The 11,890-nt window shown below is 39.7% G+C and overlaps 1 protein-coding gene across 1 annotated transcript; it reads left to right on the top strand.

Moving 5' to 3' along the window:
• Positions 1-7,903: 7,903 nt before the first annotated feature.
• LOC119410668 (extracellular calcium-sensing receptor-like) lies at positions 7,904-11,737 on the top strand. Its single transcript, XM_037677553.1, has 8 exons — positions 7,904-8,025; positions 8,343-8,637; positions 8,826-9,115; positions 9,306-9,601; positions 9,843-10,048; positions 10,132-10,353; positions 10,644-10,767; positions 10,838-11,737. Exons 1-8 carry the CDS (start codon positions 7,919-7,921, stop codon positions 11,734-11,736), a joined length of 2,439 nt encoding a protein of 812 aa, XP_037533481.1. The 5' UTR covers positions 7,904-7,918; the 3' UTR covers position 11,737.
• The last annotated feature ends 153 nt before the right edge of the window (positions 11,738-11,890 follow it).

Here is an 11,890-nt window from a genome sequence, read left to right as displayed (position 1 = left end):
ATGTTAGACAACAATACCAATGTGTCTAGAAATGCTCACTGATGACGCACCAAACATCTGGTACAGATCAAATGATGTACCACTGAGATATAACTATAAGAATAATGTAGGGGGCACTGTGGAGGCTATTGGCCACTTATTATGGATTCCTGTTCAAAGTGTGTATAATGATCGATCATAATGATTTTAGTGCACCTCGGCTCAAATCTGTGCAATTTAGAGCCCAACGTATTGCAACGGCGTCACTTCTGAATTTGTCATGTCGCCACACCCACATCCTCCAGCGAAAACTGTTTGTAATTTAAAGCAAGTCAGACCAACTTTTTATATGTCTTCTAGCACAGGATCATCCTAATTAGGTCACGGGTTTCAGAGAGGGAGCATTCCAAGTAAAAAAAAAAAGTGACTTCCTGTTCTGAGGGGGTGGGGATTTGATGACATTAGAATATGACACAGAGTATCGTAAGGCATCCAACAGGGATGACTCATACCAAGTTTGGTGCATTTCGGTCTATCAATGTGAAAGTTATAGAATTTGGAAATTTACGGCGTGAAGCACAACTTTGAGGACTGGCCACGCCCCTTTAATATATAGAAAACACAAGCTTTTGATACCTTTTACCCTCCAACGTGTTAAGGGCATGTTAGCCAAGTTTGAAGGTAATTCTTCAAAATCCCCAGGAGGAGTTTGTTAAAATTCACAATTAGAAATGCCCAAAAATGACCCTTTGACCCAAAATATCTGACTTCCTGTTCCTGTTCCAGGGCTCCAAGAGACTTTTCATAGGTCCTGAGAAGATACATATGTTCCCTGATTTTCAGAATTATTGGTCAAAAAATGTCTTATGGCTGAACTTTTAAAATATTCTAGGGGGCGCTGTGGGGCGTATTGGCCACGTATCATGGAGTCCTATTCAAGGTGTGGATAATGATTAATCATACTGATTTTGGTGCATCTTGGCTCAAATCTGTACAATATAGAGCCAAATGTATGGCGACAGTGATACGTCTTACTTTGCCACGTGGTGCCGCCCACATGCTCCACCCAAAACTGTCAGTGTTGTAAAACAAGTTACACCAAGATGTCTTTGGTCACTGGACACACTATCATGCTGATTAAATCACAGGGGTCAGATAGGGACTGTTCAACATAAAACTTTATACTTCCTGTTCTCAGGGGGCGTGGCGTAAGTGATGTCATGATTTGACCATTTAGTCTTGCAGGAGACTGGATGTGGATCAATCACTGAAGGTTTGATGTCTCAGACAGTTTTTGTGTTGGAGCTATCAGCATTTTGTTTGTCATGGCGAGCTGTCAAACTTTGATGTCTGGGCCCGCCCCTTCAGCATGCTCCGAAACACATCGTTTAGATAAGTTTTTGTCCCCCATGCCTTTTGAACCAAATGGCCAAGCTTGAAACCGATTGAGCGAAATCCCTAGGAGGAGTTTGTTCAAATGCGTAGGCTGTAAACCGCCAAAAAGGTGTGAAATCGGGGACGGCATTCCAAAATGGCCACCTTCCTGTTTATCACACAACGTTGGTGCTAGAGGGTTTTCTGTGCATCTTGGGGAATTGGACAATATACGAAATTTCATGCTTCTACGACAAACTAAGGTTAACGCAGAGGGTATTTTGAAAATTTCTAGGTGGCGCTGTTGAGCTGTTTCTGTTGCGATTTTTGTGATGTCCTTAAAATACATAATTTTTCAGCAGTCCTGATGCACCCGTCAAATTTGGTGAGCTCTGGCATATGCTAAGGCCCCCAAAAGGCCAATACATTTAATGGAAGAATTGCTCGGGTCTAATGAACTGAGCGATTACAATAGGCCTTTGTAGCATTTTGCTGCTCAGGCCTAACGACAGCTTCAGGAAGCTTCAGTCATTTTCTCCAACCACCATCGATGGAAATCAGATTGAAACTGTCTTGTGCTACAAGTACATGGGCATGGTTCTGGACTGTCACTTAAAGTGGGACTCATGGGCTGACCTTATTAGCACCAAGGATCAGCAGAGGATGTATTTTTTTTTAAAAAAAACAGGATCTTTTAGAGTCAATAACTCAGTGCTTTTAATGTTTTATTCTGCTTCTATTGAGGATATTTTAATGTTTTGAAACATCTGTTGGTTTGGCAATGCTACAGAGGCTCAAATCCTTGAAGTATAGTAACCACAGCCAGCAAACTGTTAGGGAACACTGCCGATTATGGAAAAAATATACATGGACAGAGATTTGAGGAAGGCAAACACGATTATAGCAGACAGTACACATCCCCCAAGACCCTCGTTTGAGTTGCTTCCTTCATGGAGAAGGTTCCTTTTTTTCTCCAGAAACAGGACAACACTTTCTTTCATACCACAAGTGATTAAATCATTTTACAGTAAAAAGGTATCATACATTACTGAGCTAATTTTTTTTGCCATTAATGATGGATGTTAATGTCATGTTTGTATATGTATGTCGTTTATGTAAATTCCCTGCTGCATGCTCAATAATCCAGGTATAAAAATCTAAAAAAGTTAAGTTTGGTCCTCTGGAAATTAAAAAAATAAAACAAAAAAAGCAACAACAAAAAAAAAAGTAGAAACGTTTCGTCTTTCATCCGAAAGACTTCTTCAGTCTGAGGTGCGGTATTCATCTCAGTCTTATGAATGGCACCTTCTCGTAGTGGATCAACCAGTTTTCTGCTGACAGCCAAAACCAGCTGCTCACATGATCAAGGAGAACCATCAGCCTAACTATGGATTGTTAGCACCCTAATGGTTGTTTTCTATTCACAAGGGGGCTGAGTGATACTATCAATAACAGCATTGTAAGAGGGGGACAGTTGAACACGGAGGCCTCCAACCCTGTTTAATGATGGACGGTTTCTTTTCACAAAGATGGCCTCCTTTACTCCTCTCTCAAACCATCATTCCTCTCTATCCAGGATGTCAACATCTTCATCACTGAAAGAGTGACAGCTGGCCTGGAGTTGGCCAGTGGCTGTTTATCTAAAAAAGTTAAATCTGGTCCTCTGGACATTCAAAAAAAAAAAAAAAAAAAAAGCAAATCAACAAAAAAATGTAGAAATGTTTCGTCTCTCATCCGAGAGACTTCCTCAGTCTGAGGAGCTGTATTCAGCTCAGTCTCTTAAATAGAACCGTCTCAGGGTGGATCAACCAGTTTTGCTGCTGACAACCAAAACCAGCTGATCACATGCTCAAGAAGGACCATCAGCATAACAATGGATCATTAGCACACTGATGGCTGTTTACTGTTCACAGAGGGCTGAGTGATACTAGCAATCACAGCATTGTAAGAGGGGGACAGTTGAACCCGGAGGCCTCCACCCCTGTTTAATGATGGACGGTTTCTTTTCACAAAGATAGCCTCCTTTACTCCTCTCTCAAACCATTGTTCCTCTCTGTCCAGGATGTGAACATCTTCATCCCTGAAAGAGTGACCGCTGGCCTGGAGATGAGTGTAGACCGCAGAGTCCTGGCCTGATGATGTTGATCTTCTGTGCTGGGCCATCCTTTTGGCCAGTGGCTGTTTAGTTTCCCCGATGTAAGACTGATCACAGCCCTCCTGACACTGAACAGCATACACAACATTGCTCTGTTTGTGCCGGGGGGGACTGGATCTTTGGGATGAACCAGTCTTTGCCGTAATGTATTTTGGGGTTTAAAAGCCACTGGGACGTTATGTTTAGAAAATAAACGTCTCAGTTTCTCTGATACTCCCTCAACATACGGAATGACCACTGGTCTGGGTCTGGGTTCCTCCTTTTCACCTGTTGGCTGACTGGAGTCCTGTTTGGGTTTCTTCTCTGCTTTCAAAAAGGCCCAGTTAGGATATCCACATTGCTCTAGAGCCTGTCTTGTGTGGGATTTCTCCTTCTGCCTGGCTCCTGAGCTAGTGGGGACGCTGTCTGCTCTGTGATACAGAGTCCTGATGACTCCTAACTTGTGCTCCAAAGGGTGATGGGAGTCAAACTGCAAATACTGGTCTGTGTGTGTGGGTTTGTGGTACACCTCAGTTTGCAAATGTCCTCTATCAGAGACTGAGACCTCACAGTCCAAGAAAGCCAACTTGCCATTTTTTACATCTTCTCGTGTGAACTTGATGTATTTATCCACAGAGTTGATGTGGTCAGTAAAATGTTGGACTTCCTGAGATTTAATTTTAACCCAGGTGTCGTCAACATACCTGAACCAATGACTTGGTGGTGTCCCTGAAAAGGACGTCAAGGCTCTCTTTTCTACCTCCTCCATGTACAGGTTGGCAACAATAGGAGAAACTGGAGACCCCATAGCACACCCATGTTTCTGCCTATAATATTGCTCCCCATATGTGAAGTAGGTTGACTGCAGGCACAGTTTCAAGAGTTGACACAGTTGTTCTGTAGAAAGTGTGGTCCTGCTGCTCAGAGTGGTGTCTGATTTTAATTTTAAACTGACCACCTCTACTGCATCATCAACAGGAATGCATGTAAAGAGTGATGTGACATCAAAAGAGACCATTGTTTCATCAGTCTCCATGATGACATCCCTCACCTTGTCCACAAAGTCCATGGTGTTCTGTATGTGGTGTTCTGAGCTGCCAACTAAAGGGATGAGTACAGACGCCAGATATTTGGAAACATTGTAAGTGACATAGTTAATCATACTAACAATTGGTCTTAAAGGTACACCTTGTTTGTGGATTTTAGGTAAACCATACAGACTAGGTGTGGCCTCCCCTGGGTACAGTCTGTGGTACAGAAAACGGTCAATAGCCTTGTCCTGCTCCAAAATTTTCAGGCAATCTATTAACTTTTTCTTGTAACCACGTCCTGGATCTCTTTTCAGAGGTTCATAAGTGTTTAAGTCACTAAGGAGTGTCATAACCTTCTCATGATAGTCTTTCTGTTTCAAAATCACTGTGCACCTTCCTTTGTCTGCTCGGAGAATTATGATGTTTTTGTCCTTGCTAAGAGTGGTGAGTGCATCCCTCTCCTCTCTACTGATGTTGGAAGGTGGTGGTTTGGCATTGCTGAGGCAGGCTGAAACTTTGATTCTGAGCTGTTCTGCTTCAGCCTCTTTAATTTTGTTGTTGCGGATGGCTGACTCAGTAGCTGTGATCATCTCCACCAGAGGAATTCTACTTGGTGCAACCGCAAAGTTCAGTCCCCTTGCAAGAATCTCTGTCTCGGGCTGGGTGAACTGTCTGTCAGATAAATTCAGATAAATTCTTCACCCACTTTTCTGTCTCCCTGTCATGTAACTGTCTACCAGAGTGTTGTCTTCCACTGAATGTGTTGTTATTTGAATTGTGCCGGTGTTGACGAGTTATCAGTAAGTTAAACTTGTTTTGTTGTCGAGTTTTGGACTTGACATGCTGTGCTAAGCGTGCCTGATCTGTACAGTCCATCACTTGCTGAAGTGTGGTCTGATCTAGGCACGTTGTTATATTGTTTAATTTGCTCTTCTTTGACCTACAAGGCCTCAATAGTAAAATTGGTCGGTCTCACCCATTCATTCAGCAGCTGGGTCTGTGCCTTCTGAAAGATCTTGCTTGCCCGGTGCCCGCTGACAGAAGATTTCAGTTCCAGGCTCTTGGGAACAATGCCACTTTGTCTGCATCTTAGGTTGAATCGCAAGTGGTTCCTGTAGTCTGCCCTCTTCCTTGCTGTTTTCTCAAACTTTCTAACAAGTTTGAGGCAATCTTTGCCAAAGTGGTTCCAAAATATCCTGATGCATGCTCAATAATCCAGGTAGAAGAATCTAAAAAAGTTAAGTCTGGGCCTATGGACATTCAAAAAACAAACAAAAAAAAAAAAAAAATTATAGAAACGCTTCATCTTTCATCCAAAAGACTTCTTCAGTGTTCAGCTCAGTCTTATAAATAGCACCTTCTCATACAATGTTCAGTCATGTCATCTGAACAGTTTCTTTTTTTTGTTGTTGAGACGTTCCGTCCATCATCCAAAGAACATCATCAGTCCGAGGAGCCACAAACAAACTCTGAAGCAGCCATAGCCAAAGTGAAGTTTGGTTGTGGCTCCTTGGATTGATGAATCCGATGAAGGAAAAAAAAAAAGATGTGGTAGAAAAAAAGTGTTCAAGCAATATGGATAACTGCACCCTGGAGAGGATTGTTAAACAAAACTCATTCTAAAATGTGGGAGAGATTCACAAAGAGTAGACTGCAGCTGAAGTCAGTGCTTCAAGAACCACCATGCACAGATATATGCAAGACATGGGTTTCTGCTGTCGTATTCCTTGTGTCAAGCCACTCTTGAACAAGAGACAGCATCAGAAGCATCTCACCTTGGCTAAAGACAAAAAAGAGTGGACTACTGCTGAGTGGTCCAAAGTTATGTTCTCTGATGAAAATAAATTTTACATTTTATTTGGAAATCAAGGTCCCAGAGTCTGGAGGAAGAGAGGAGAGGCCCAGAATCCACGTTGCTTGAGGTCCAGTGTCAAGTTTCCACAGTCATTGATGATTTGGGGTGCCATGTCATCTGTTGGTGTTGATGCACTGTGTTTTCTGAGGTCCAAGATCAACACATTCAAAATCTTACTTCTAATCTACAAGGCTCTCAACAACCTAGCTCCATTTTATATTGGAGAGCTTATTGTTCCATGTTTTCCTAACAGAGCACTTTGCTCTCAGACTGCAGGTTTACTTGTGGTTCCCAGAGTTTCCAAAAACAGAATGGGAGGAAGATCTTTCGTTTTCTGTCTGTGAGGCTGACACATTGTCCAGTTTTGAGACTAGGCTTAAGACTGTAATTTTTTGATAAATATAGTTAGGGTTGGCTTGGGTTTCCTGAGCTATCACCTAGTTATTCTACTATAGGCTTAGACTGCTGGAGGACAAACTGACCACATTTCTTCGCTATACTATTGTCTTTACTTACTCTGCTCAACCTGTGTTTTATTTGTAAATATTTAATCTATCCTTGACATGCGTTTATGTTTTTCAGATACACCTGCACCTACATCTGGACCTGCCATTCTGTATTTCTTTGCCTCTCCTTCCTGTCCTCTCAAACCCAGCCGGTCAAAAAAGATGGCTGCTTGTCCTGAGCCTGGTTATGCTGGAGGTTTATTCCTTTTAAAAGGGAGTTTTTCCTTTCCACTGTTGCCATTGTGTTTGCTCAGAATGGGAGACTGCAACAAAATGAAGATTCGACAAGTCTGCTGGCATGCTTAGATGGAGAACTTTACTAATTAGCTTTCCTATGTATGTGAATGTTCCTGTAAAATGCGGTGAGACAACTTTGTTGTGATTTGGCGCTATATAAATAAATAAAATTGGAATTATATGAATACTTTAGAGAAAAATTAGAGAACATCAAAATCCAAATAAAAAAACAATGATTAAAAAAAAATCTAATCGAGACATTAAAAGTTCAGTTACATAGTTCCATGTACACAATGCCATTTCATAGAAAGCATTATTCATTTAGAAAATTGCTACAATTGCATATACAAGGTACGTTTGTAATTTAAACTAAGTAATAGTAATGAATGTTAAAAAAGGAACATTTTTTATGCTCACTGGTAAATCTTATTTATACAAGAACAAAAAGAACAAAAACAGAGTGGAAAATAACTGTGGAGTTATAAAAAAAAAAACTGGATAAGGACAGCTTGTTTTTGATGAATGACACACTGACGTATGATAGAAGAGCTTCAGAAACCAATAAAAACACACATGCCTAAAGAAAGCCACTTAAAACACGGAAATCATGTCTGCCTATATTGGTCTGGGATTAGCTGTGAATTTATTGGAGTTGACACTAGTGGTTGTATTGGGTGGGTCTGTGAATGGTCTGAAACAAAGCACTGAGTCCATAGAGACATTGACTGGTGCTGGTGTTAGTACTAACGCTTCATCAATGAAATGTACTCTTCAGAGTACCCCTCGTTTGCCTGCATTCTCAATGGACGGAGACTTTGTTATTGGAGGAGTTTTTTCTATTCACTACGCACTGCAAACAGTGATTTATAACTACACTACCAAGCCTGAACCTTTAAGATGCACCAGGAGGTGAGTAGGAGGAAGAAATGGTAGAAAAAGATGTACAATGCATATAAATGAAAAATGATATGTTGTAAAACATTGTTGAAATGTTGTCAATTTTAGTAAATTATTTTTCCATTTAGTGTTTTTTTAAGTGAGAATTTTAAGAAAGGTAAAGCTGTACTTTATTATTAATTACATTCGTTGTTAATTGGCTAATGGACTGATGTCACAATTTTGTTTGTATGCCTATGTCTGGTTTATTTTTGTTTGGTACTTTATATATGGTTTCTTTCAAAAATTTTACTTTGAGTAAATGCAATGACCCTTATACTTCTACACAGCTTGAATGTCCGCAATGTACGTTTTGCTCGTGCAATGATTTTTGCAATTGAGGAGATAAATAACAGCACAGAGCTGCTGCCGGGTATTAAAACTGGATATCAGATCTATGACTCGTGTGCTTCAGTGTCTGTAGCCATGGATGCAGCATTGCAACTCTTAAATGGTCAAGATCCTGTGATATACAAAGACAGCAATTGTTCCCAATCTGGAGAGATGAAAGGTCTTGTTGGAGAGTCTGGATCTTCTCAGTCTATTGGCATATCACGGATCGTTGGGCCTTTCTACATACCACAGGTAAGAACCTTGATTTTATAGACACTGGCATGTCTAAAATATATCAACTAGGGTGTTCTTTAAAAAAAAAAAAAGATTTTTATTTACGGCACTGTTAAAATCTGCATATTTTGTCTTCTATATATGAGCCACTGTGCCTTATATCTGGGCTTTTAAAAAATAATAATACTTTTGTGGTTTCAATACAGGTCAGCTACTTTTCCACTTGTGCCTGCCTGTCAGATAAGCAACAGTACCCAACTTTTTTCAGAACAGTTCCCAGTGATCAGTTCCAAGCTGATGCTTTGGCCAAGCTGGTGAAACACTTTGGCTGGACTTGGATAGGTGCTGTTCGCTCTGACTCAGATTATGGAAATTATGGAATGGCGTCTTTTCTTGCTGCAGCTCAGAGAGAGGGTATCTGTGTGGAGTACTCTGAATCCTTCTATCGAACCGACCCACACAGCAAGATCAAGAGAGTAGCTGATGTTATTCGCAGGTTTATACATCTTTTCTTCAAATGTTGTACTTAGAACTTATGTGTACCTTCTGCATAGCAAACAAAATTGCAACATTGAGTCAAATATACAAGAAAAAATGTTTATTAATTGAAATAATGTATGTGTAATGAACTAAAACTATTATGATTGGCAAATACATTTTATGTTATGAAATATTATTATATGTAGGTCGACAGCAACAGTTGTTGTTGTTTTTTTGGCTCCGGGAGACATGAAGGTGTTGTTAGAGGAGTTGGCACAGGAACTCCCACCACCTCGTCAGTGGATAGGGAGTGAGGCCTGGATAACTGACCCACTCATGATGAGTTTCAGTTTCTGTGCAGGAGCCATCGGACTTGGTATTCAGCAATCTGTAATCCCAGGACTAAGAAACTTTTTGCTGGATCTCTCTTTCACTGAAGTAGCTGCCAATTCAGTGCTAACTGAGTTTTGGGGAGATGCATTCAACTGCACAATGATTAAATGTAAGAGTTAAATAAATGAAAGAAGAAATACACACAAAAAGGCAGTTTTTTTGTTGTGATTGTTGTTTATTTTTGTGTTTGTGTTTATTGTATAGCAGCTAAATACATGTATAAATAAATCTGTTATTTGATGACCAGACAGAGTAAAAAAAAAACAAATTTAAGACTTTTTATACAAGTATTTATTCATAAATATTTAATTCTGAAGGGATATTATGCCTCTATCTTAATGTCTATTTAGCTATTGATCCAAAGAAAAGAGTGTGTGATGGAACTGAGAATATAAACACACTTATAAGTTCGTACACTGAAACGTCTCAGCTAAGAATTACTAACATGGTGTACAAGGCTGTTTATGCAATAGCTCATGCCATTCATAACGCAGTGTGTCAAGAAACAAATTTCAGTATTCAGTGTGACAAGCACTTCAGTTTGGAGTCCAAACAGGTGAGTTGAGTTAAAAAAAGAATTCTAAAAAAAATCTTGTTATGCTTCAAGAATTGTAATGTCTTCTCTCTCCTTTCTTTCAGGTTTTATCAGAGCTAAAGAAAGTAAACTTCTCTCGCAATGGTTATCCTGTGTCATTTGATGTTAATGGGGATCCTGTGGCTTTTTATGAACTGGTCAACTGGCAAAGGAGTGAAGGTGGAGATATTGAGCTGGTAACAGTGGGATACTATGATGCATCACTTCCAAAAGGCCAGGAGTTTCATATCAACCGGAACATAACCTGGGTAGAAGGTGGCATTAAAGTAAAGAGCCTAATGATGCCAAATGAGATTTTATTTATTTATTCATTCATTTATTCTTTCATTTCTTGATTTATTCATTCATTCATTAAAATTTTAACATGACATTATGCACAGTTTCTTAGTTACAGTGTAAAAAGTGTTATTTGCATGGCAATAATTTAATATTAATTAATAATTATATATTATTAATTGCTTCATGACAGCTATATCTGAAAATAAACCACAACAAAAGTAGAAATAGCAAATTCTTAACCTATGTACCTAAAATTGTATGTGTGTATCTTCAACAGGTTCCAGTGTCAATGTGCAATGATAACTGTCTACCAGGAACACGGAAAGTGCTGCAGAAAGGAAAACCCGTCTGCTGCTATGATTGTATACCATGTCCTGAAGGAGAGATCAGTAATACAACAGGTAGCTTGAAATGATTTTGATGCAGAACAAAAATGCTGATTTCTAACAAACTTTTCTGATTTATGTTTAGATTCTCCTGATTGCTTCCCATGTCTCAGTGAATTCTGGCCAAATGCAGAAAGAGATGCCTGTTTCCCCAAACCTATTGAGTTTCTTTACTTTGACGAAATCTTTGCAAAGATTCTGGCTGCGTTCTCTGTTACTGGGGCTTGTCTGGCCATCATTACAGCAGTTATTTACTTTTATCACAGAACTACTCCAATTGTCAGAGCCAACAACTCAGAGCTGAGCTTCCTGCTGCTCTTCTCTCTGACTCTGTGTTTCTTATGTTCATTAACTTTCATCGGAGCTCCCTCTGAGTGGTCCTGCATGCTGCGACACACAGCTTTTGGCATCACTTTTGTTTTCTGTATCTCCTGTGTTCTTGGAAAAACTGTAGTAGTTTTAATGGCCTTCAAAGCTACACTTCCAGGTAGTAATGTCATGAAATGGTTTGGGCCTCCACAACAAAGATTGACCGTTGTGTTTTTCACATTTATTCAAGTTTTGATATGTACAATTTGGTTGTTGCTTAGACCTCCTTTCCCAATGAAAAATCTGACAACATACAAGGAGAAGATCATCCTGGAATGTGCTTTAGGCTCTGCTGTTGGCTTCTGGGCTGTGCTCGGGTACATTGGCCTGTTGGCTGTTTTTTGCTTTGTGTTAGCTGTTCTAGCTCGTAAACTACCTGATAATTTTAATGAAGCCAAGCTGATAACCTTCAGCATGCTGATCTTCTGTGCAGTGTGGATCACCTTCATCCCAGCATATGTCAGCTCTCCTGGAAAGTTTACTGTGGCTGTGGAGATATTTGCTATTCTGGCATCCAGCTTTGGACTGCTGCTGTGTATATTTGCTCCAAAGTGTTTCATCATCATATTTCAGCCCGAGAAGAACTCCAAAAAATATTTAATGAACAAAATTTAATAGTAACCTATCCATGGTTTTAAAACAAAATATCAAGATATTTAAGACAAGATTGAAATCACTGTTTAGTCACTCAAATGCTATTCATATTTGTTGCATAAAGTTTTACTATTTAAATTTTTAATAAAGATATCAAAAACATGCATTCTGGTGT

This window comes from Nematolebias whitei, chromosome 6, assembly GCF_014905685.2.
Source record: "Nematolebias whitei isolate Nwh7 chromosome 6, NemWhi1, whole genome shotgun sequence".
In the NCBI taxonomy this organism is placed as follows: domain Eukaryota; kingdom Metazoa; phylum Chordata; class Actinopteri; order Cyprinodontiformes; family Rivulidae; genus Nematolebias; species Nematolebias whitei.
The sequence above is the reverse complement of the archived record's forward strand: the minus strand, read 5'-3'. Positions and strand labels throughout refer to the sequence as shown.

Coding starts and splice junctions, on each gene's coding strand:
- LOC119410668 (XM_037677553.1), top strand. CDS start 7,919: ATGGACGGAGACTTTGTTATTGGAGGAGTTTTTTCTATTCACTACGCA. Junction 8,026..8,342: donor CCTTTAAGATGCACCAGGAG/GTGAGTAGGAGG, acceptor ACTTCTACACAG/CTTGAATGTCCGCAATGTAC. Junction 9,116..9,305: donor GTAGCTGATGTTATTCGCAG/GTTTATACATCT, acceptor TATTATATGTAG/GTCGACAGCAACAGTTGTTG.